We start from the raw sequence: 27,002 nt of genomic DNA, 5'->3' as shown, positions 1-27,002 counted from the left end.
CTTTTAAAGGATTGTTTTTAATGATAAAATGTGTTTTATACCATTGACATCTAACCAAGTTATATATTTCTTATAAATTAGATACACAATAAGTATACATGTCCAAACCATTATTTTGCTGTACAAAAAGAATTGGACTCTGAAATAGTGTACAATTAGCCTGGGAAGGAAATCAAAAATGCAGGTGGACAAAAATATAGGGATTGGGAATTCTATGTAATGGTTCTTAGTCATCTCCCAGAATTCTTTCACTGGGTGTAGCTGGTTAGGTTCATTATTGCTCTATTGGAACTGATTTGGTTGAGATCATTGCTGAAGATGGCCAGGTCCATCAGAATTGATCATTATATAGTATTGTTGTTGAAGTTGATCTCCTGGACTGCTCATTTCATTCAGCATCAGTTCATGTAAGTCTCTCCAGGCCTTTCTGAAATCATCCTGTTGGTCATTTCTTACCAAACAGTAATATTCTATAATATTCATATACCACAATTTATTCAGCCATTCTCTAATTGATGGACATCCACTCAGTTTCCAGTTTCTGGCCACTACAAAGAGGGCTGCCACAAACATTCTTGCACATACAGGTCTCTTTCCCTTCTTTAAAATCTCTTTGGGATATAAGCCCAGTAGTAACACTGCTGGATCAAAGGGTATGCACAGTTTGATAACTTTTTGAGCATAGTTCCAAATTGCTCTCCAGAATGGCTGGATGTATTCTTAATTCTACCAACAATGTATCAGTGTCTCTGTTTTCCCACATCCCCTCCAACATTCCGCATTATCTTTCCCTGTCATTGTAGCCAATCTGAAAGGTATGTAGTGGTATCTCAGAGTTGTCTTAATTTGCATTTCTCTGATTAATAATGACTTGGAGCATCTTTTCATATGGCTAGAAATAGTTTCAATTTCTTCATCTGAGAATTGTGTGTTCATATCCTTTGACCATTTATCAATTGGAGAATGGCTTGAATTCTTATAAATTAGAGTCTATTCTCCATATATTTGGAAATCAGGCCTTTATTAGAACCTTTGGTTGTAAAAATGTTTTCTCAGTTTATTGGGAAACATATTTTTGGAAGTAATCATCCATTTCACTTCAGTTATCAAATTTATTGGCATAAAGTTGGGCAAAGTAACTCATTACTCTAATTTCCTCTTCATTGGTGTAAAGTTCTCCCTTTTCATTTTTAAGACTAACAATTTGATTTTCTTCTTTCCTTTTTTTTTAATCAGATTTACCGAAGATTTATTTATTTTATTGGTTGTTCTTCAACTTTTAAAGGATTGTTTTTAATGATAAAATGTGTTTTATACCATTGACATCTAACCAAGTTATTAATGAGTTAATCCTGGTTTTCAGTATTAAAATCAAACTCCAACAAAAAAGTAATTTCTTCTCCAGGTGGTTGGTATAAAGTCTGTTGTGATTCTCAGTTTTTCTTTTAAAACTGACAACTGGGCAGTAACTGTTATTCATAGTTACTGGTTCAATAGCCACTTTCACAACATTATAAACAAGAAATAAGCCTTTGTTTTCAGTCCTTAATCTTTCAATATTTTGACAGATTTGAAGTACAACAGTACAGAAAAAATAATAATAATAACAATAAAAAATGTGGGAAGTTAAGATAATTGCAAATATAAGAACATGGGGACTTTGAATTTTACTTTCCCAGATATGTTCTCATTCAAAGTTTGGCTAAACAGGAAAATATTTGCTTTCTGAGTAATTTGCCCTAATGACTTTGACATATTTCAGAGAAACAGCAGTAACATTGTTCTGCTATGGTAGAAAACATGTCCCTTGTCTACATAGATACCAGTCTTTACTAGCATATTTCAAGACATGGATGCTGTGTAGCTAAATGTGGAAAAGAATATCAGTCACTATATAGTTGGCCTTTGGGCTATCCTGAAGCATGAAATAGATAAATCACACAAAATGGTCCTCAACCTCATGTGAATTCCTTCTGCTTCCACAGTGACTGAGACAGATGGGGGAAAAAGTGGGAAAGTGCTGAAAAATCACATTCATTTAACTGTAGGTAATCTGCAATGGGAGGTATATGGCTGACAGTAAACTGTAACCAAATTTAAATACTCCTTATAAATAAAACCAGAAATTGCAGTGAAATAGATGGATAGTTCATAGATTCTTCTTACAGAAGAAACAAGAAATTGACTGAATATGTTGGTTTCATCCTATAATAAATATAACTAGAAATTCAAAAAATATTGTTTCATAGAATAGTTGATCATTTTACAGTGAAGAATTTTTGTTTTTGCTTTTCTTTTCTTTTTATTTTGGAAAAACAGAAAAGAAATACAACACAAAATAAAGCAAAACAAAAGAGACCATCATCATGTGCCCAGCAGAATGTCAAGAAGGATTCAAAATATTACCAACAACAAATTACCAGATCAAGAAAGTATATATATATTAATAAAAGAAATTATATTTGTGAACGACCATTTTTTCTTTACTTCCTTGTGAATTGTTCTTTGGTTCCCTGCTGCTCATCTTAATGACTTTATTCTTTTTTTCCCCTTTTTATCCCCACTTACTCCCAAACAAGTTACATTTAAGAAGAGTTATATTTATATGTACATATATAGAGGAATACACACATTCACACCCCACCCCACATACACACACATCTTTCCTATTCTTGCTGCTTCTTTAATTAAATTCTCCTCCATCACTTGCCTTGCTATTACTTAACCTCCCCCTACCCAAGGATCTTTTCCTTTTCTTCCTCCCTTTCCCTTTGGTTCCTCATCTGCCCAATCTCCCCTCTTATTTCTTTGTAGTGTTTGGAGGGTGCTATATCTTTCATGGTGTGTGTGTGTGTGTGTGTGTGTGTGTGTAGTGTTGCCTGTTTAACACAAATAATTTGTCCATGTTTAAACAGTTTGTCCGTATTAAGTTTCTTAAAAATGATCTTTCATTGTTGGAGGGGATGTGGGAAAACAGGGACACTGATACATTGTTGTTGGAATTGTGACTACATCCAACCATTCTGGAGAGCAATTTGGAACTATGCTCAAAAAGTTATCAAACTGTGCATACCCTTTGATCCAGTAGTGTTACTACTGGGCTTATATCCCAAAGAGATCTTAAAGAAGGGAAAGGGACCTGAATGTGCAAGAATGTTTGTGGCAGCCCTCTTTGTAGTGGCAAGAAACTGGAAACTGAGTGGATACCCATCAATTGGAGAATGGCTGAATAAATTGTGGTATATGAATATTCTAGAATATTATTATTGGTAAGAAATGACCAACAGGATGATTTCAGAAAGGCCTGGATGGAGAGACTTACATGAACTGATGCTGAGTGAAATGAGCAGGACCAGGAGATATATACTTCAACAACAATACTATATGATGATCAATTCTGATGGACCTGGCCATCTTCAGCAATGATCTCAACCAAATCAGTTCCAATAGAGCAGTAATGAACCAAACCAGTTACACCCAGTGAAAGAATTCTGGGAGATGACTGAGAACCATTACATAGAATTCCCGATCCCTATATTTTTGTCCACCTGCATTTTTGATTTCCTTCCCAGACTAATTGTACACTATTTCAGAGTCCGATTCTTTTTGTACAGCAAAATAATGGTTTGGACATGTATAGTTATTTTGTATTTAATTTATACTTTAACATATTTAACATGCATTGGTCATCCTGCCATCTAGGAGAGGGGCAGGAGGGAAGGAGGGGAAAAATTGGAACAAAAAGTTTGGCAATTGTCAATGCTGTAAAATTACCCATGCATATAACTTGTAAATAAAAAGCGATTAAAAAATGATCTTTCATACTGACTTTTATTTATTAAAATTTCTGTTAAGTTCATGTTTGGTTGATAGAAGTTACTGAAAATATGCAAGTTCATTGAATGTCCATTTTTTCTCATCAGGATTAGATTATTTTGCTGAATATGATGTTTTTGGTTGTAGGCCTAGTTCTTTTGATTGTTGGTAGATATGATTTTAGGACCTGTGGTCTTTTATTGCACCTGCTGATAAATATTAAGCAATTCTAATTGTAACTCTAGCATATTTGAATTTTTTTTTTTTTTGGCAAAATTTCTGACAAAATTTTCTCTTTGATCTGGGGATTTTAAAATTTGGCAATTTTTCTGTGTGTTTTCCACACAGGATCTCTTTGAGGTGCTGGTCAATGGATTTTTTTTTTTTTTCTGTTGCTACTACCCCTCGTGTTTTATCACTCCAAGACAATTTTCTTTAATTATTTCCTATATTATTGTGTTAGGGTTTTCTTTTTGGTCAGAAGTTTCTGGCAGCCCAATTATTCTTATATTTTCTCTTCTGATTGTCCTCCAGATATTCTCATTTTCTCATCCTTTATAATCTGCTTTGCTACTTCTTGTTTTTTCATAGCATCACTGGCTTCCCCTTGTTCAGTTTTTATTTTCAAAACATTATTTTCATCTTTGAGATTCTGTACCTCTTTTCCTAGTTGGTTAACTTTTTTTCCCCCATAAGCTTCTTGTTTTTCTCAGATGGTTTAAATTTTTTTTCTTTAGTTTTTCCTCAATCTCTCTCACTTGATTTTTGAAAATTTTTTTGAGTTCTTCTTTCTGGGCAGGGAGCTATTTCACATTATTTGGGGCAGAAGTTTTTTTTTTTTTTTTTTTTTTAATAAAGTATACTTCTCTGAAAATGAATCCCAGTCTTCCCTTTCCCATAATGTTTCAATCGGGGGGTTCTTTTTTCTTTGTTGCTTCATTTTTTTTAGTAAGAGATATTAGTGTACATTTCTAACTGTGAGGTGGGGGGATGGTACCTCAAACTTTTCTTCAGCCCTCCACTCTGACTAGGAACCCTAAACCAAGAGCTTCACCCTTCTGCAAGTCTCTATGGTTCTAGAGAAGCCTTTATGTGAGGCTTCAGTCACACCCAGCTAGCCTTAGGAGTCCCCACTGAATGTTTTTGTGGAGCCAGCCTGAAGTTAGCAAACTAGCTAGCCATAGTTTGTATTTCAGACAGATTAATCCTTAGCAGGGCCTTTCTTCAGATCTTCTCAGGTTGTATCAGGAGGACCCTAGTTTTGCCCCAAGTCTTATTAATTTTTCATGTTCGCCCCAAGGCACAAATTTGTTCTATTTCCCGAGAAAGTTGTGAGAGCTTGAAATTTACCAACTTATTCCTCCATCTCCCCAGATAATTCTCTCTATCTGGTGCAGTGTTTATATGAGCAAAGACAAGGGGACTACTATGAAGGTGGTTGCAATTTATGGGCCATCATCTGTTGCAGATGTTGGAAATTCAGAAACAAAACAGGCTAAAAGCCTATTTAGAAGTTTCAAGCTATAGATAATGAACTCTTCAAGAAGAGAATCAAAAAGTAATATATGTGAAAAGCCCTGAACAGCATCAAAGAAAAAATCAAACTACCTCCATAGACAGGAAATGACTAACCTGTGGCATAGACCACTTTCAAAAGCAATGTGTCTATGTGCATTCAGATCAATGACTCGACTACTTAGAGTACAGATTTTTAAAAATGAAGACAAGATTAGAAGAAAGAATAAAGATGAGTAAATATGATGTGTAATTTCTGTGGTTAATAACATTATCTTTTAAGTAAAGTTAATTTTTAAAATAAAGTAATTAAATAAATAATTTTTAAATAAAGTCAATAGACTCTGAAAAATTGGTATTAGATAAAAGAAACTATATTGAGTCTGACAATTGGCATAACTAATGCAAAATATTGTCACAACAAGGCCCAAAGAATCCAGAAATCACATCAACCAGTAAATTTAGAGTGTTGTAAGATCTTTTATAGATAAAATTCAAAGTAATACAACAAATTGTGGTGTGGAACAACATTTCTGCCACATTTTTAAAAGTCAGAAATACACACATTTTATTAAAGATATCTTTGATAATAATATGAGGAAAGAACATTCAGGCATTGGTAGATGACTTTTTAAAAAATATTGTGGCATTATTTTATTTTTTAATAATAGCTTTTTATTTTAAAATATGTGAAAAGATAATTTTCAACATTCACCCTTGTAAAACCTTGTAATACCTATATATATATTGGGCTGGTGCTCTATCCAATACACCAACTAGCTGCTCCAATCCAGTATATATTAAGCATGTGCAGTTCTTCATATATATTTCCACAATTATCACTTGTACAAGAAAAATCAGATGGTAGATGATTTTCAACAACAGACTACAATTTCACAATCGTATAACTGACCAAGAGCAATAACAACATGCAGTGAACATATTCCTCTGCTTTTTTGTTTGTGAGTCAAAATCAGCATTTGATTAGATAGGCTAAAATTAACTTTAAAGTTCTTTCCCTAACAGTGATTGCTACAAAAATATTAAAGTTATTTAAAATTCATTGATAGGTAAAATAACAATAACTTTATGTTTCAAATTATCACTAAATGACAATTAAAACAGGGAGGCAGATGTTTTCCAAAGAGGACTTGGACTTTTCTTCAGATGACTTGTTGATTCTATTGATTCTTTGAATACTTCAGGACAGTCTTTGTTGTGATCTTTTTCTTCTCAAAACGCAGCCAGGTGATAAAAGTTCAGATCTTTTATTATTTCCAATATAGCCCGGTTAGCTTAGAGGCCTATCTCTCTGCTTGGTTCCAAGAGCTCCCTCCGAATGTCACCAAATCCAAAAGTCTGATCCTTCAGCCTCTGCCTCTGCTGTCTTCAACCTCCAGCCAGCTCCAGTCTTCATGTCATTCCGGTGAAATCTCGACTTGTAGCTTCTTCCTCTCAAGAGCACTCTCCGACTGGCCCATTGGCCTATTTATGCTCCTTCCAGAGAGAGGGATTATGGGTAGTTCTACTTAGTACCTTGTTTCAGGTTCTGCCCAAAACATCTTCTTGTAAGATTAGATCAACTCTAATTACTTAGCAGTTAGTAAGGATTCCAACATCTCCCCCTTTCTTTTGTTAGATGAAAACACCAAAGGGAATAGGAAATCTAATCAGGTTAGTGGGTTTCTGAAGGGGTACACATAAATCCATCAATATGGGCCAGAACTTTGTAACAGATATACATGGTATACATAAATCCATCAATATGGGAGGCATTATACATAATTTACATAAGCACATAGCAATATAACACAGGCTAGTAGTAATGTAACAAATAACATGAATCATCCTGAAAATTTACAAATGTCCATAAGTCCTAGAAATAGTCCATAAGCAATCCATTGTCCATTAGTTCATGTGCCAGGAATCTAATAATTCTTATAAGCTCTGAAGTACTGCAAAAAGTCTCATCAACAATTTTTCATCTTAAGGAATCCAATGATTCTTGCTGGTTTTTCAGGAACTGAAAGCTGAAGATTTTAAAGTTCTTTTGACAGTCTCATTGTTAGCCTTTTCCACCTGTGGAAATATAAGCAGATCCTCTTCCCCAAGCAATTAACCTTATTCCCTTCTATTTACCAAATTTGGGATTTCTCCTCATCATCTGGTAATTACATTGGAGCCATTTGCACTGGATATTGTCTTGTTGTCTTAAAAGGCCTGTATTCTTCCCAACTGTAATCCTGATTGCTTTTCTGTTGGTTGATGACATCAGAATCCTGAATTTCTAAAGTCTCTCTGGGTGTAACCTCAGCTGCTATCATGCCCCACCTGTCCTTTGATTGATACTTTAGAGCTGGGCCTTGCCTCTCCTTCCTCTGGGTCAATATACATTTAGAGGTCCAGTGAAAGCCTCTGTTACATTTTGGACATGGGGTTTTAGGTTTTCTCTCACCCTGTCTTCTCACTCTATCTCCATATCTACAATGAGCTCTCAAATGTCCAACTTTTCCGCAATGAAAACATAGACGAGTTTCTCTAGAATTCCTCTGCCAAGAAGGACCTTGTCTTTCCATGTTCATCATAGTCTGGGCACAATAAGCATTTGTGCCCACTGTGGCACAGCGTCTAATGATTTCTTCTAAAGGAGCATTTTTGTCTAGCCCCCATATAATTCTCTTGCAAATCTCATTGGCATTTTCCTTAGCCAAATGTCTAGTCATTATTTCTGTTGCTGCATTGTCTCCAATGGTTCTTATTACAGCTGTTTGTAAACGTCCCACAAAATCTGCAAAAGGTTCTTTGGGACCTTGCTCTATTTTTGTGAAAGCATTATTTCCATCTTTCTGTCCAGGGAGAGAATTCCAAGCTTTTATTGCAGCCTTAGAAATTTGCTCATACACTGTTATGGGATAATAAATCTGTTCTGAACTCTCTGCATACTGACCTTCACCAGCTAGTTGGTCAAAAGCAACTTGTACAATAGCTCCTGTTTGCCTATTGCGTTGGGCTTGAATCCTACATAATTCATGAAACTCCGAAAGCCACAATAAATTTTGTCCCGGTTCTAGACAAGTTTTCGTTATGGATTTCCAGTCATTCGGGGTTAGGATTTCATAAGACAAATTATCCAGTAACATCTTCACATAAGATGATGTAGCCCCATAAAGAGTGCAACCCATTCAGTCACTCAAAATGAGTCTGGCCTATTGATTTCTGCAAGCAAAATGAACTGAGTGAAAAATGAATATTGTCCAGATTATGGAGAGTAGAAACATCTATAGTAGATGATAGTAATTGACAGCATGAATTGTGCCCAAGTTTTGAAAGATGCTGTCAAGGAAGTGGATTATTCAAATACAAAAAGTTGGTGGATAAGTCATGTAGTGAAAATGAAATACCAGTTAATAAATGATTTAAATATTAGATTGTCATCCATGAAATATTAAAATGCTGAGATCTTTATTCTGTTGAATTACATCTAATCTCTATGGAAGAAGATGGAAAAAACATTGAATGAAATGGTATCAAGGATGAATCAAATGACATAATAGATTTACTGAAATCAAAATATGATGCATCATATGACACTACAGTTAGAAGAGGGCTTGCCACCTAATTTTAGCTTAATACTAGTAGTAGTTTAATAAATATTTGTTGACTGAAGCATTGAATGCTTCATGGTTTTTGCTAACTTCTCTGTCAGTTCAATGATATTTTATTCATATGAATTATCATCTACCCTGATTGGTAGCATGGTGTACTAACCTAAAAAATGTGTTCAAAGGCAGGAAGATCTGGGTTTTAGTTCTGTTTCTCATGTTTATTGCATGTAATCTCTCAGACTTTGGAGTCTTAGAGAATTGTTTAAAGTATTAAGAACCTGCATCAGTAGTAGTTTTTTCACATGGGAGTTCCTTATGCCCATGAAATCACAAATTTAGTCCCTATTGGATAATAAAATGTAATGTTTTTTTGCTTCCTGTTATTTTCCATTAAGAATTAGAAGGGCAAGAAAATTTCATAAGGGAAAAAAGAATTGCCTGGTTTTCAGGGCCTAGTGCAATCATTAATATGAAGTTACTCCCTGGAAATTTCTGTATTCACAGCTGTGAAATCTTCCAGGTTCATTATTCAAATCCATTCAGGTAGAAAATAGAAACCACTAGCAGCCACAGGGGCACTCAAGATTTTAATGGTTTGCCTCTCATTTTCTTTTTCCTTGTATGTTCATTGAGTTGCATCTCAGTAAAAGTGGACTTTTAGCATCAATTATTAACATGACTCTCTTTGGAAGAACTTTATTCACAGATATTATTTCCTCCTAAATCAAAGAAATAATAAGGACCCTTATTCCTGAGTTCCTCATGGTTAGATTATAAAGTCCCACGTAGCAAATAAAAAAGTTAACAATGGAACAACTTGCATGTTCACTGAAGGTTTCTAAGCATTTTCGTTTTCTAACTAACAGCGAGGGTAGTCATCTTTAATGTACCTATGACAGTTTTTCTCTTTGAAGAAGAGAAAGGTTTCTAAGAGAGTTTTTCTTTTATGGCCTTTAAGGGTATTTTAATTAAAAAAGAGAAAATATGTCACTGCTAATGCTAAGAAAAAGGGGAATTTTTCTGAGAGTATAAGCAGCTTTTAGGTTGTAAAAATGAAAAAAAAATGATTTCTCTGGCATAGGAGAGACAGAAGAAAGGTGCAATGGCAAAATATTAAAATAATTTAAAATAAAATAGTGGATTACTATGGTGGTAAAAAGATGGACAAAGAGTTTTTTAAGTTAGTGATATCAATGAACTTTACAAAATTTTATTTTCTAAATGTTCATGTGAGACTGTCTATGAAAACTGAAGTTTAAAAGATACACATCTTTTCCTGAAGACCACAGAATGTTCTTTTGCCAGATATTGGCAGAAATCCACAAGTCTTGATTTGTATTCTGTAACCCTGATTCCTGCCTCATACTTACTTATGGGAATTCAAAATATTATCATGGTTAAGAATTAATCATGAGAAATGGAGGTCCTTATAATCTACAATAATTATCATTATTTTTTTTTAATTTGTATCCCTATCACTTAGTGGATAGTAAGCACTTAATAAATGCCTTTTCTTCGGTTCATTCATGATGTTAACTATGCCACTGTACCTAGTGCTATTTATTATTTATTTGATATTTTAAAAATAACAACTGTGTAGATAACCTTGTGGCATGACACTGAGGAAAACTAGGAAGTAGAAACTGTGACCCAATCATATGTGTGTGTACATATGTGTATGTATACATAAATGTACAGTGTATACAAAGAAGGATATATTAATTTGTGAGCTACAGTATTTACAATATGTATATATATATACATGTGTGTATATATATATATATATATATATATATATATATACACATACACACATATATAAATATATATAAAATAGGAGCTCTTCAAAGTAGAGTTCAAATTCTCTAAAATATATCCCACCAAAAGTAAGGAATTAATGAAGCAGTTCAATATTTTCAGAAAAATCTTTAACTTGAAATATGGGACTTACAGAACCTTGAAAAATGACTTGATAAACTTTAATATTTGTGGAGGAATTAAGGTTGTTGTGACAAAAACCTTAATTATTTGCCAAGAGCATAAATTTCTCCATAGGTCCAGAATTATAATCCCAAGAGTAAATGAAGGTGCTATAAATAACAAGAAATGGAATCTCATGGAAGTTGTCAAAAAAATTTTATAGTGTGATTAAAAAAAAAAAAAAGGTAGAGCTTCTAAATCTAATAATGATTCTTATCTCCCTTGCTTTCTCAATTAGACATTTTTTGAGCTCTTATTAGAGGCCTCAGTATCAAAGAATGGATGAACATAGAGGAAAACATTTATTAAGCATTTATTTGCCAAGCAAAATGTATAAGCTATGGTTGAAACAAATTAAAAAAGGTACAAATGATGTGTTGTAGGTATGGAGAGGAGAGATTTTTTTCCAATAATAGAATAGTTGGGAAATACTTAAAGGTAGAGATAGGATCACAACTAAGCCTGAAATCATGTTAAATCCATTATGTTCTATAATAAATGCCATGACTTTACCATATGCCGTCTCATAAATCATTTTTTATTAGCTATATTTATCTCAGTGGAAGATGGTCTTGTCACTAAAACTTAGTGTTGATAAGGCACATAGTCTTGAAAATAAGCCTTGCCTTAAGTTGGCTTTTACACAAAATGAAGGGAACCTATAATTTAGACAAAAGCTTATGCTAACAATGGGGAACAATAGTGAATAGCTGCCACTGTGTTTTTATGAAATATAAAACATCCATATTACTCCCAAATGAAACTATTTTGATTAATTTTACAGTGTTTAATAAATGATGAAAGGATGATTAACTGTTTTCTACAAGTATTTTCTTCTGTCAACTGATTATACAGTTTGATTTGTCATATGGTATATAAACTAATAAATAAAAATATTCCAGAGTATTCATAAGGAAATTTAATAACTCTTCTATGTAGAAACATTTTATACAGTAGGACTTTAAGCCTTTGTGTTAGGCAATCTAGTAGCATGCTGAAAAACAACATGACTCCTCCCCTTCTTCCTCCCTCATTCTCTGCCTTTCTCCCCCCTCCTTTTACTCCATTGACATGCATAGCTGGCCTAGTAGGTGTAAAAATAGACAGAGAGAGCCTGAATTGGAAGTGGTCACTGAATGTTGCCTGTGGTTCTCTGTGACACTGGCCAACTAGCAGATGGGTAGAATTGGTATGGAATATGTAGAGGAACAGAGCAAAGAAACCAGGGATCATCATTTTGGATTGCCATTGCTAACTTCTCCCCGCGAACCTTAGATTTAGTCTATGATTTGAAGACAGACCCACTGACAACAGGAAATAATAAAACTGATATGGGCAATGCAGCTCTCTGCCAGTCTTGTCATACAGAGAAGAGCATAAAAGCACAAGGAAACATGCAAGAGTTGGATAGAACCCCAGATTACTATGGCTACAACTGTGAGGATGTCAGAGAGTCTGAGGCTCTGGTAAGTATGAAACCATGAACCAGGAGAAAGAGCACATGGTGATGTCTTGAGCATGTTAGCAATCATCAATAAACCTCATTAGTTAAATACTTTTGGTTCCAAAAATGGAGTCTATAATGTAAGACCAATTTGAATCTTACTAGTTGTAATAGATAGTTGTTATAGATTTTGATGATCCTCTATAAACATAACAATGTATATTTATCAGTTATGTTATAGAAAGTTTTTATTACTTTTATTGTAAGTATTATCGTGCTGCTACAAAATTAGACTTATGACAGAGTTTTTACTTAGTTAATTTGACTCATTGATTTCAGTTAAAAAGGCCCACAAATCCCTGGCCTTCTGAGCTATTAATCATGGTAATTATTTTGTCACAAACTCCCAAATTTGAAGAAAAGTACAACCGAGGTTATGATACATAAGCATAATATAAAACCTTAATGTTCTTAATATTTATCAATTTGTTAGAAGGTCTTTGTGTGATTTTCTCCCCCAGTGGTTCAATCCAAGATTCTATTTCTGAAACATTCTTATTTTAGTATGCATTGGAGAATAAATTTTGTTTCTGATCCCTTAGATCCAAGAAGTTGACTTACTATAAGCTATTGTGTTCAGTATGAAAATGTGAGATTAATGAATACTTCCTGTTTGAGGAGCTTAGAAGTGTGGTAAAATGATTATTTTACAAAGAGATTTATAGTACAATAGAACTGAACACCTGTACTTTGTTCAGGAGAGTGCCAAGCATATAAAGAGTACTTTTCTTCTCATTTTAAGGTACATGATTTTCTAAATTCCTTAAAATCAAAATTCTAAGTCTCATCAGAGAATTAGAACGTGAAATGGCATCCAAAATTTTCAACCTAAAAATACATTTGTACATATCTATCTACCTACATATACAGGATATTTATAGTTAGCAGAAAAGAAAGAAAAGTCTGCCCACTATGTAATGGTGGTGGTTATGGGGAAGATAGTGCTTCAGGAATACATACCATGAGTGGAAATGCAAAACAAAATCAAATTCTAGAAAAGTCCTTAGTCAAGCAGAACAAAGTTGGAAGGAAATCTATTTGTTCTATTAGAAAATAAACAAAGGTTTCAACTAGTAGCATTGCCTTATTTTTCTTTAGAAAGTGACTGTCTTGTGTCCATACTCTGGATCAGAAGAATTAGTTTTCTCTTACTCGAAACTTTATTGTTAATTTAAATGAATCTGCATTGAGAAGGAAAAAACAACCACAGAAATTTGTAATTATAGCCATGATTCTTTAATTCTGTAGTCTTCTTGTTAAGCATTTTGAGGAAATGTTTATTTGGTTTCTAGTCAAATGGATGCTCATTCATTCATTTATAACATGCTTTTAAAATGTTACTTAATGGTTATTATGTTTATTTTAAGAATTTTTTTTTTATTTTCTGAAATGATTACTTTTAAAAGTTATTTTATTTGCTTGCCTTGTTTTGTGTTTATATGTAGTAAATGCCTATGTGATTTTGATTTTGGGAGGGAAAATGGGTGATAAAATGAATGGTAAATTCATTCAAAGAATTTTTATGAATATATTTCAAAGGTTCATGAGTAATAATGGAAAGCTTTCAATAAAAATATTCAGTAGTATCAATATTCCTTATTGAATTTAAATTCACATGAAATATTGATTCAGAATTCCTAGAAAATATTGAAGATTTGTCTTTTTTAAAAAAAACCTATTACAAACCAATTATATTGTATCTGAGGTTGTTGCTTCAAAACCAATTCAATTCAATTTAAAAGACATTGTTAGATATTTACTATGTGGAATACATTGTATTACATAAGGGGGATAAAAAAGGCAAACAATCTGTGAACTCAAGGAGCATATTAGGGGATATAATATTTATGCAGATACATGGAAAAATGCTTTTTAGGAAAGAGAGAACAATAATACCCTGTCTGAGATCAGTAAAGCATCACAAAGCAAATACTACTTGAGTTGAACTTTGAAGGAAAATAAAAGTTCTGAGAAGCAAGAGATCAGGAAGGATATAGTGAGTGGTTAGTTCAAATGCATGAAAATGAGTGGTGGGATTTTGGTACACAGAAGTCCAATTAGTCTGGAAAATAAGGCACATAAAGGGAAGTAGTATGAAACAATTATGGAAAGGTTGACTGGAGCCATATTTTCAGAACCCTCATGATAGGCTCTAAAAGGACAATTAATTGAATTGAATGGTAAAAGATGTATGAAGAAGATTTTCTGAGAATCACAGGAATTAAGACAGAAGGGGAAAAAGTAGAATTTTGTCATCCATAGTATTGGAGAGGGAATATCCAATGATTGGTGTCATTCCAATGATAATATGGAGTCTGCAATCTTGGAATCTATAGCGTAGACTCTCCTCAGGTGCCAAAAGCCTGGGAATTCAGCTGAGTGTTTGGATCAGTGTTCCAAATCCTTAGGTGCCATCACTTAGAACTGTGAAATTATGATCTGGAAATGTGTAATGCAGTTTGGAAAAAGTGACTTCAAAAGAAATTTGGGAATGTTTCTCTAACATTAATTGAATCTCTTTTTGTACATTTTAATAAAGTACTGATGCTTAAATTAATTCAATTATATATAAAATGTATCTCTTTTTGTACATTGATAAAGTGCTAATGCTCAGAATAATTCAATTATATATGAAATGGATGATAATAGTGATGATTATTGAGGAGTCTCTCTGAGCTATCAGTATAAATTAAGGCATTGATGATAATCTATTTGACATAGTACTCACTTTGAAAGAATTAAAATATTTTACAGAAATCTTATCAATTCTCACAGATCTCTGAGGGTTAATGAGGAAATTTGTGCTACTTCCCTCATTTCACAGACACCCAATAGTGAGATATAAGTTGTGTCTAAATATAAAAAAAGATTTGAAAATAAATGAATTTAGTTGAATGAATACAGTGACTTCTTTTCAAAATAACTAGTTGGATCTAATTCATCTTTACTCTGGATAAAATTTATTTTACTTCCTATCAGAGATTTCTACCTAAATGTGCACATCAATTTTAAATAATTTTTTGTTATTTGTATGAATATTAAATAGTTTAATTAGAAAAATTTGATATGTTAGTGGTGAGTCTGAGAAGTATTTTCCTGACTTGTCCATTCATTTATTCCTTATTCAATTGCATACTAAAATTATCATCTATCTCTGGATCTATGATCATATGAAAGTTTTGACTTTTTGTTATATACTTAAGTACTCAATGAACAAACATTTCTCCCTCCCTCCCTTCCCTTCTTTTCTTCTTTCCTCCCTCTCTTCCTTCCTCGCTCCCTCCATCATTCCTTTCCTTTATCCTTCTGTCCCTCCCTTCTCCCTTCCCCTAGACTTCACCAAACTGGCCCCAAAATGTGTGACTCAAGACAAGATTAAAAACCATTGTTTTATTTTATCTTCTACAAGAGATGCTGATTCTGAAATTGCATCCACTTTTGTAGCAGTCCTTTTGCTATGCTTACATAAATATCACACGTTATCATGTTTGTGGTGTTATATGGTTAGAACTCACAGCATCTCACAAACTCAGAAGAATCAGAGTTTCACATGTTTCAAAGAACAATAGAAAGATGAATGCTAGATCTATGACTTGTATGAAAAAATGGTATGAAAGTGTCAGAAGTGACACATTTCAAACTATTTCTCTCTATATTGTATTTCTGAACTGTCTTTGATTTTTCATTATTGATGATGAAAGGCTAAATGTCAGAGTGGAATAATTAATAAAATTATGAAATGGTGTATATCAAAGGCATAGTAACACTTGGCTCAGAAATAGTTAAATGTTTTGCTTACTTTTAGAAAATCATTTCTTCATTCTTTCATTCATAATATCTACTATATACAAGCACTTATCAAGGAGTGTTTGGGAACCAAATAATAAATTACCATATCTGCCCCCAAAGAGCTTGTTGTCTTCTAGGGGAGAGTTCACACACATATGTATATGCACACACATATATGTACATATAGAGACACACACACACATATATATATGGCCATTGATAACGACAAACAGCATTACCATGTTTCCCCGATAATAAGACACTGTCTTATTATTTTTTTGGACAGAAAAACACCAGAGGGCTTATTTTTCAGGGGAGGGCTTATTTTAATGAACATTGACAGCAATTTTAATAAACAAGGAAACTACTCCCAAAATTGAACTTGGCCAATAATTAATAGTTGTCCATATTTGATTGAAGTAGGGAGAAAATGATGTCATGGGAGGATAGCAGGAAAGGGACTTAAGTATGCCCTTGAGTCAATGCTCAAAGACCTTCAGGCCTACTCCAACTCTGAAGTAGATGAAGCCTTACTCGATTTTCACAACTGTCTTGAGAGATCTCACCTCATCTCGTTCATGACTTAGATTCCACATTCATCCTCATTGAAGGTGTTTGATAACATGGCTGAAAATATCATGCTAAAAAGCATGAGAGCAAGTGCATAGTCTTATTTCACTCCATTGGTGACTGGGAAAGCTCAAGATCATTGTGCAAAGGGCCTAAAATGTCTTTTTTAGACTTGAGGATAATGTTAAATTAACAAGGACTCTGGAAGTTGAAAACAAAAGCTTTGAAATGATCTTAACAAATTGGAGGAAAAAAGTCCTCCCAAAAACTTGATTAAAAGAATAAGATGATATACAAGATTATATTGATAAGGACTGAATTAGGCACAAATATAGAAAGAAATACCAGGGAATATTCAAACTGAGTAAGCATTAGCAATATGCAATGCCTTCTTACCATGTTTCCCCGATAATAAGACACTGTCTTATTAGTGGTTTTTTTGGACAGAAAAACACCAGAGGGCTTATTTTCAGGGGAGGGCTTATTTTAATGAACATTGACAGCAATTTTAATAAACAGGTAAACGTGAACCAAAAAAAGTACCTTTATTCAATAATGATCATGTCATCTTCTTCAACAACATCATCATAAGTGTCCATACCCTGAATTCCGTCCTGGATGTCTTGCGCCTCTATTTCCTTCAGAAGAAGTGGACCCATTCTGTCCTGTCCAGCAATATAGCTCTCTTTAAATGAACATGTCTTGTCCAGGTAACCTGCTCGTAGTGCCTTGGCGACACAGCTGTCAGTAATTTTATCCCATGACTTGTTCACCCAAGTCACGACTTCTTGCAGACAGGGCTTCACAAAGTTTCCATGCTGATTTCTTTCCATTCTATTTTCAATGTAGTCATTGACTTCCATGCGCAAATGGTCCTTGAATGGCTTGTTTATTGCAATATCAAGGGTGTGGAGATAGGCAGTCATTCCTGCAGGAATCATTACTTGATCTATTCTTCTCTCTGCAAGGAAGTTCTTCATTTCTTTAGCGCGGTGAGTGCTGGCTGAGTTCTTCTTTTATCCTTCATCATGCCCCCTGAGTTCTTCTTTTATCCTCCATCATGCCCCTTTTATCCTCCATCATGCCCCCTCACTCCTGCTTACATACCGAGTTTTTATGTTGTCCTGCCTCAGCTCTCAATGGCACCAGCAAGCAAATCACTGGGGAAGAACTGCTGCAGCTCTGATTGGATGCAGCTCGGAGCGCGGCATGCATTTCACCGGGGGGGAGGAGGGAGAGAGGGGGGAAACAGTGCATACAGAGGGTACCATAATGTAGTGTGTAGCACAGGGGATCACCTTCACTACAGTAGCAATCTTAATAGGGCTTATTTTCGGGGGAGGGCTTATTTTAGAGGAATCTATACAGTAAGGGGAGGGCTTATTTTTGGGATAGGTCTTATTATCGGGGAAACACGGTACTTAGCTACAAACTTGTGATATGAATTAAATAATGTACAAATTCATAAGAAGAGAATGAAAGAAAACTAGTATACTAGCTTAAGCAATCATTTTGTATCCAGATTTATGTCCAGAATTCAGCAGGATAATTAAATATATCAAGCTACAAATAAGCATCCTCTATTAGATTATCAAATAGTCTAAATCTCCTACTATTTAAACTACTTTTTAGAGTTGCATCATGCTTGTGAAGCATCAGTAATGTTTTTCAATTCTGTAGACATCTAAAGTTTACTAGTGCTTTGCAGTAAAATTTCCAGAGTGAAATGATAAGTTGTTAAATGTTGCCCTACTGCTTTAAAAAAAATCATTGATAGTTCTAAAATTCCTAATGTGCTCCAAGATGAGCCTTTCCCAGAAATTGTATTCCACCTGCAGTGTGAAGTCTGGATTAGCTCCCTGGAGGCCTCAGAATCAGCTGAAGTCAGGATAAGCAAGAGTCCTTGGTCTTTAGGGGGAGAAGTGAAGGGGATGGCCAAAACTGCCACAAGCTCTCCACCAACTTCCCTTCTTCTCATTCTCTTCCATAGTGACTCTGTCTTGTCTCACTCCACCCCCTAATCCCTCCTACAATTATCTGTATACACCAAAAGATCAAGCCAGCATGGAATAGTGAGAAGAGCCATTTTTCCAAGCATATGCTAATAGAGTTATTGTTCAAAAGATAATTAGCCTTAAGTGCTCGGTTGTCTGATTCCAGTGCACCTATTCAGAGTTTCAGCCTTTTACAATGCAGCACTAAACTTGATTTTTATGCTATGGGGAAGTATCAATGTAGATCTTGCCTAATACTATAGTATTTTCATTATTATCCTTATTTCTTGATGATCATTAAAAAAATACAAGTGTTTATTGGATGGCTAGGTGGCTCAGTGGAAGGTTGAAAAGGACAATATATTAAAATTTTGTATGTGCCCCCAAAATGCTTAAAAAAGAATGAATAGATAATTACGAGACTATGATGGATTCTTCCATAGTTTAAAGACTTTATGTTGTAATTTCCTTCCAAGATTTTATTTCTTTCAAATAACTGACTTCCTTTTCCCCTATTATGTTGCTATAGAACTTGAAGGGGAAAGATTATCTCATATCGACTTCCATTTTACAAATAAGTTACTTTACCTAGAAAAGGTATGAAACTTTCCTACTGTTCTTTAAGACTATCTTGTTCTTTCCTTAATAGACATAACTATTTCATTTTCTCGCATGCACTAGAGACTGCCTCTCATCCTTCCTTTTACCTTTCTTCTTTATCCTACTGTGTGTTAAGAAAGATACTCTGTTTTTCTAACATCTAGAGATTGAAAATTTTACAAGACTTTGTTGAAAGGAATTTAAGAAGAACTCTTTCTTCCTTGGCTTGAGGTATAATGCAAAGGATTGTAAAAGAGACAATTTTAATGATATATATCTGTACAAATTAAAATAAGTGGGAATCAGCCATTTAATTTCTTTGTCTGGAGTCAGAGAGCTAGAGATTAAATTAATTGGATCAATTCAGAACCCTTTAACATGCATGGTCAAAGCAGATTTTAGATTTTGTGGAGTCTGAAGAAAGGGATGGCAAATTATTAGAAGCTGTTTAAAATAGATTAATTTTATACTAATGCAAGATTTGTCACACAAGAAATATTAACAGATACTACTGACTCATTTCCTCAACAGAACACTTCTATCCATTAAATCTTCTTTTGAGGAAAGCTGTCATTTATTATGAAAGATTACTTATACCTTTTCCCCTTCAAAAACCTTCTTGCATTGCATTTTCATCAGGGACAAGAATAGTGGAATATTTTTAATACTTCTCTTTCCATTAGCGCTTGAATCCTCTTTCATTTCTGTTTTGATGGAAGGCAGATTACCTACTGCTTCCCCTAATCTCTTCTGACAACAGTCTTAGATTATAAATTGGCCTCATTGTAGGTCAGGGTATGGGATTTTTGTGTTTATGTGTGGTTGTGTGTATATGTGTTTATGTGTATTTGTGTAAAATAGTTCTGGATTTATATACAGCCTCCCCTATGGTTTCCTTGGTAAAAATTTAATAAGGGAGGGAAGGTGGGAAGGATATATATACAATACACATTTAAATTTAATTTGTATTATTAATACTTTTTCCATTACTTTATTAAGGCTAGACAATCAACAAAACAATAAATTAAGCCATTCATTGTAGCTTTTTCCTGATTTCTGAATGTAAATACTGAAAATTTAACAATCATTTCACCAGCCTATTAAAGTTGGCTGTAAAGTATTCTGTCCCAGCTCTGCTTCCCTCCTTCCTTCCCTGCTTCAGAGAAAAATTTACTTAAATCTTGGAGGTAGAGCTGACCTTGTTAAAGATTGAAGGGTGGGATGCTAAAACATATCTCAACTCTCTATAACCAACTAGGCTCCAGACCTCCACTAACCCCTGCTTTGTCTAGAGGCTTGCCAGGGAACTATGCATATCCTCTCCTTTTCACTTTCTGCCTTTTACTTAAAGACTTGATAAACAAAACAACATAATCATTCCAACTATGAAGAGTTTATTCATCTATTGCTCTATGGTTCCACTAAGAATCTTTGTGATTCTGAACTATGGGATGCTTTGGCTAAAGCTCCCTTCTGTGGCTGCCTTTGCTTGGTCCCTCTCCTTGGAAATTATGTTCTCTCTATATTTTTATTCAATTTTCCTAGTGCCTGTTGTTCCCTTTCTATGAAATATAATGAGGTCCTTTTATATATCAGCAACCAAACCTCATTAAGGGAAAGTATTAAGAACAATTTTATCCACAATTCTATTGTAAAAATACATATCAACTGCTGAATGAAATGAGCAGGACCAGGAGATCATTATACACTTAAACAACAATACTATAGGATGATCAATTCTGATAGACCTGGCCTTCTTCAACAATGAGATGAACCAAATCAGCTCCAATAGAGCAGTAATGAATTGATCCAACTACACCCAGTGAAAGAACTCTGGGAGATGACTATGAACCACGACATAGAATTCCCAATCCCTCTACCCTTGTCCACCTGCATTTTTGTTCCTTCACAGGCTAATGGTACTCTATTTGAAAGTCCAATTCTTTTTGAACAGCAAAATAACTCTTTGAACATATATACTAATATTGTATTTAATTTATACTTTAACATATTTAACATGTATTGGTCAACCTGCCATCTGGGGAATGGGATAGGGGGAAGGAGGGGAAAAATTGTAACACAAGGTTTGGCAATTGTCAATGCTGTAAAATTACCCATGCATATAACTTATAAATAAAAAGCTATAATAAATTTTAAAAAATATGTATCAACAGTATTGCATAATGGATTGAGAGCTGGATTTTGAATTATAAAGATGCAGGTTCAGATCCTATCTCCAGAACTTACTATCTATGTAATCATTGGAAAATATATGAACCTCTTTTGAGCCTCATTTTCTCATTCTATGAAATATAGTTAGTAATATTTTCCATATCTTTCCCATAAGATTAAAAACTCAAATGAGATACTATTTATAAAGTAAACCTTAAAGCACAACTGTAAATATCAACTTTTATAAAATTATTGTCATTTTCTTTTCATTTTTTTTCCTATTGCAGGCTATTGAGAATCATTGCTATTAATTCTGGCCTAGATAGGATAAATTCTTATCCCAGCCTGAGGATTCTTGTTGTGCTGATACAAAAAAAAAAGGAGCTTCCTTTATTCCAGGGACTGGAAGGCACCCTAGTTTGCTCCCCAGATAATTCACATTAGATGTTGAATTGGCACAAATTCCTTTGAAGGGCCACTTACTTCCCACCAAATATTTTAAATTTCTTGTGTTGCATCTAAAAAATTGAACTGTCTTACATCTCTAAGGTCTCTTCTAGCCCTCAGAAAAATTATATTATTTGATTATTACCAGTCAGCTAATAAGCATTTAGTAGGAAGTACTTACAATATACTAAGCACTATGCTAAGTACACAAATTGTGATAATCTTGCTTGGAAAATGCAACATTTTTATAGGAAACACGTCAGCAAATGCATCAACAACTAGGGCTTTAGAAAGTCAGGAAAACAATTTGGAATAAGTATAATCACATAGGAAAATCAAACGGCAAAGGAATGTGGGGAAAAAATTCATTTTTTTTTTCACTGTCTGATTCTTACTAGGGATGTAATTTTCTTTTAGATTTGGGACACAAAGGCACAGAGCCTAGGTTTCAGGGTTATAAAAATTCACTTTCAAATTCAGGCATGTGCTAAAGATTGGGAATAAATTGGTACTAATTATTTTCAAGCAGTTACTTTGAGTTCTTACTTTCCTTAAGATAGTAGAGCACATTTATCAATAATTTAAGCAAATATTAACATTAGCTATTTTCTGGAAAAATCATATTCTTTTATTGCCTCCTTTAATAAACGTGAGGCTTAACCTCACATTAAGAAGTCTCTGCAACCTAAGCTGCTTTGATTTGAAATGTAAAATTGTGTGATTCTATTAGATTCTGTTTTTTTCTTAGCTGTAACTCACTATAGCTCTTTGTTTTTCTCTGCAGTCTGACAGCAATGCCAGCTTTCTCAGAGCAGCCAGAGCTGGCAATCTTGACAAAGTGGTAGAGTATTTGAAAGGAGGAATAGACATCAATACATGCAATCAGGTAAGAGACTGGCATTTTTCAAGATTTTGTATTTCTATATTTTTTAAACCAAGATTTTAATGGTATTTTAAAAAATCAAGCTTATATGTCTTAAAATGAAATAATGCTTAGTGTTTTGAATCTATTTAGAACCCAGGGGTCTTTTTCATAGTTGTCAATGTTATTTATTACTATTAAAATGAGTAGGAGCTTAAGAAGTAATGAAACACAATTTTTCCCTTGACAGAGTCTTCCAGTATAAAGAATCCATTAACCATGACAGGAAGAAAACTTTCATCTAGAGTTTGTACTGTTGCCTATAGCTAACAGGTCAAAAAAAAGCCAGGATCTTAAACCTAATTAACAATGATGTTTGGAAGATGATTTGGTTCACCGCTTATCAGAAGTGTTGGCAGAGAATTATGCTACTGAGCTAATTTTTAGTGGGTTTTTAAAAAAAAATTTTTTCTAAAGATTTTTGGTCTTCTTTTTTTGGTCATTTTGGTCTAGAACCATGACTTCTCATTCCCAGTGCAATTGGCTGCTTTATACTCTTGTGTTGGGTATTTTCTAATAATATGGACTTGTTACAAAAGGATATAGTTGGAAAGTGTGAACTTGACTTAATGGAGAGGTAAGATCCTTAGAACAAACATTAACATAATATAATATATGTGTATATTTGTGTAATATATGCTACATGTAGCATATAAAGGGCTTAAACATTTCAATGATTACTTAGGGCTTTCCTTTTCTACCATTTTGGTATAAATGAGACTGTAGCCTTTAAATCAAATCTAAAAGCCTCAAAAATTTTGGCTTTCTACTATTTCAGACCAATATTTTAATGGCATGAATAAAAAAAACACACTGGATCTCAGCTTTAACTATATATAGTAAGTTGTCTCTGTTTTTGTGAACAGATAGTTGGCTGGAGAAATGAATAATCCTGAATAATTTAAAATAATAATTTAATAATCCTGAATAATAATCGGGACAGGAGGTTTTCATTTGTGGATTCAACTACATTTGTAGTTTCATTTATTCTATCTCTGGGCACATCTTGAAATCAGTTGTATTATCTCATTTCATTATCACAGTTCATTTGAACTTCTATGTTCTTTAAGAATTAATGAAAGTAAATAGAAAAAACCCAAAGCTACCCATAAAGTGGTCTCTTGGTAGTATAACACACATTCATAAAAACTCAAGAGTTGGAAAGAATGCTAGAAATCATTTAGTTCAATTTAAACATAAGCAGGAATAATTTTATAACAAAGGTCAATCAAATTTTACTTGAATACCTCTAGGAGACACCCCAGTATTTGTCAAAGTAGTCCATTCTGCTTTTGAACAATCTTAATTGTTAGAAAGTATCCCCTTACATTCTATAATTTCTATGCATTACTTCTATTTTCGTGTCCTAGTGTCAAGTAGAAGGAATCCAATTGCTCATTCACAAGTCGTTAATAATTCAGTCTAAACATTCCTGGTTGTTTTAAGTGATTGTTATATGCCATGGTTTTGAATCTCCTCACTATTTTAATTATCTCCTCTAACTATATTGAAAAACATTTTAACCTGTTTACCTCAGTTTTCTTATCTGTAAAATGAGATGGAGAAATATCTTTACTAAGAAAACTTCAAATGGGGTCAGAAAGTCAGGTATTATTAAAACAACTGAACAACAATAGCAGCTAATTTGTTAATTTCCTTTTAAAAATGTAGGTCTCAGAAATAGCTTCAGTCTGCTAAGAAAGAGGACAATATCAATTTATGCTGTCCATTTGCATTGTAAATATTATACTTCTAATCAGGCAACCTAAGATCACATTTGCTTTCATAACTGAATGCTTTGCATTTATTTTGAGACCTCCAGTTTTTTCATATAAACTGATTCTTAGCTTCATCTCCTATACTTAGATAGCTTTCTGAATTTATGTACAGAATTTTATTACATTCAAATTTAGGCAAAATGTAAGTCTGCTGTTTTAACTTGTCCAAATATCTTTGGATTCTAATTTTGTCCTTTAGTGTGTTGTCCGCCCTTTGAAGGTTCATGTCCTTTTCAAATTTTGTAAGCTTGGTGTGCTGTAATCTAACTCCACGATCAGTGGAAGAGGTGGTTGAGACCACTTCTCTGAACCAGTCTGCTAGAACTCTCCAGACTGAATTGTCCAAAACATTGGTAAATTTGTTCACTCTTGGATTTGGCTCTTCCCTCCAGAAGCTAGTCTAGTCATACTTTCTTTTGTAATTATTATTTGTGTCAGCTCTTAAGTCTTCTGGACATCATTCCTTTGAACATGCTGGTATCTTACTTCTAGGTCTCTTAACATAATATGCTAGCATCACAACATAGCCTAGCAGTCTGTTGTCTATCATTCTTGCCACCTGACCAAAAAGTCATGACCTGATCATCCTTGAATCCACCTAATTGATTTATGAGCCAGCTTGTGTCTTTTTACCTCATCCATGAGGATGTTTTTAAGATATTTTTTGAAACAAATACTTCTCCTGAAACTTGGGGAATACTGTCTTTGGAATTCTCCTGATCTCCCATGATAGACATGATAGTACCCTTGTTTTCTGTGTTTCTTCTTAAATGTATTCTCCATTTCAAAAAGACACTTAGGGAGTTAAAAAAAAATAGTTTATACTAGACAAATACAGAAGTATTTTCCTAAGTTTCTAGCTGACTCTCAGAGTCTTTGAATTTTTGAAATATTGATATTAACTTTAAGACTGTGTTAACATTAGGAATCAAGCAGCCATATAATGAAAAAAAAACTCCCTATATTATTGTGTATAAACTGTACCTATCACACTTCTTGCTGTTTTTTAAACTTTGGAATTAACTAATGTAAGGAGAGAAACCAAACCTGAGTTCCCAAGAACAATTTAATAACATGCAATCTGTAAACCATATCAAAATTAGTTACTCATTATTATGAAATTTTAAAAAAAAATCTCTTTTATTTTGAATATGTATGATTATAACCTACTTTTTCTTTTGGACAACTCATTAGTATAAATTTAAGCTATAATATCAAATATTAAATTTATTGATACTAAACTTATCCCCCAACTAAAACTGAAAGTTAGATATATGATCAAATGGAGATGACATTCTGACTACTTTGTATTTCTTTTGTAGGTCGCTTTTTATTTTTTTTTAATGTTCTATTCTCTCTAGAAAGTGATCTCTTTGAGAAAGGTAGTGTTGGCTTTGTCTTTCTTTATATGCCCATTGTTTAACACAGTGTCTGGCACAGAGTAAGTACTTATTCACCGACTATGAAGTTAAAAAATAAAACATTCATAGATGAAACATAGATCATATCATTTTTCCTTTAATAGAATAAATGCCTTATTGGAGCATAAATAATTGGACTTTGTAAATCTGATATCTTAGTAGTAACCAAAAGATTGAATAATATTTCTCTGTTCAAAATATCTACTTTTAGAGCTATTGTGGCAGAGGAGAAAAAAAATCACCATTTCTTGAACTTAAGAAGACCTGAGTTTCAATCCCAACCATTAGGCAATCCTTCAACTTTGTTTGTACAATTAAAGTAACTATTAAAGCATTAATTAAGCACTTACTATGTGTCAGGCATAGAGATGCTGAGATTATTATTATTTTTTTTTGAAAAGTAAATGTCTTTTATTATGTATAGCAAAAAAAAGAGAAAGCTCAAGGAAGATATTCACAGCTCCTTAAGGGTTTGCTTTATACACATATTGCATAAACATACAAATGTAAAGTATAAATTCATTTTTTAGGCAAGTGTTTTGAACTATATAGTAGGCTAACCCCTAATCTCTATGGGCATCTCTGAAAGAATATGCAGATGTGGTAAACATATTAATGCAGAAGTATTTCTCAACTTCAAACATTAATATTGTTATTCCATGCAAAAGGAAAAAAAAGAAATGCCTGAAGACATATCTCTCTCTTTTTTTAAAACTTTTTGAGGAGATAGGACTCCTTTTTATGTTAATATTAATCCTTTTTAAAAAAAATAATTATAACTTTTTATTGATAGAACCCATGCCAGGGTAATTTTTTACAACATTATCCCTCACTTCTGTTCTGATTTTTCCCCTTCCTCCCTCCACCCCCTCCCCCAGATGGCAAGCAG

The 27,002-nt window shown here is 33.6% G+C and overlaps 1 protein-coding gene across 1 annotated transcript in view; it reads left to right on the top strand.

Moving 5' to 3' along the window:
- Positions 1-27,002, top strand: part of ANK2 (ankyrin 2) — a 381,624-nt gene that overhangs the window by 72,074 nt on the left and 282,548 nt on the right. The window contains exon 2 of the mRNA XM_051967124.1: positions 22,777-22,878. Within this exon, the coding sequence (XP_051823084.1) occupies positions 22,777-22,878 (102 nt within the window). The remainder of the gene's footprint in view (positions 1-22,776; positions 22,879-27,002) is intronic.

Source organism: Antechinus flavipes, chromosome 6 (assembly GCF_016432865.1).
Source record: "Antechinus flavipes isolate AdamAnt ecotype Samford, QLD, Australia chromosome 6, AdamAnt_v2, whole genome shotgun sequence".
NCBI lineage: Eukaryota > Metazoa > Chordata > Mammalia > Dasyuromorphia > Dasyuridae > Antechinus > Antechinus flavipes.
The sequence above is the reverse complement of the archived record's forward strand: the minus strand, read 5'-3'. Positions and strand labels throughout refer to the sequence as shown.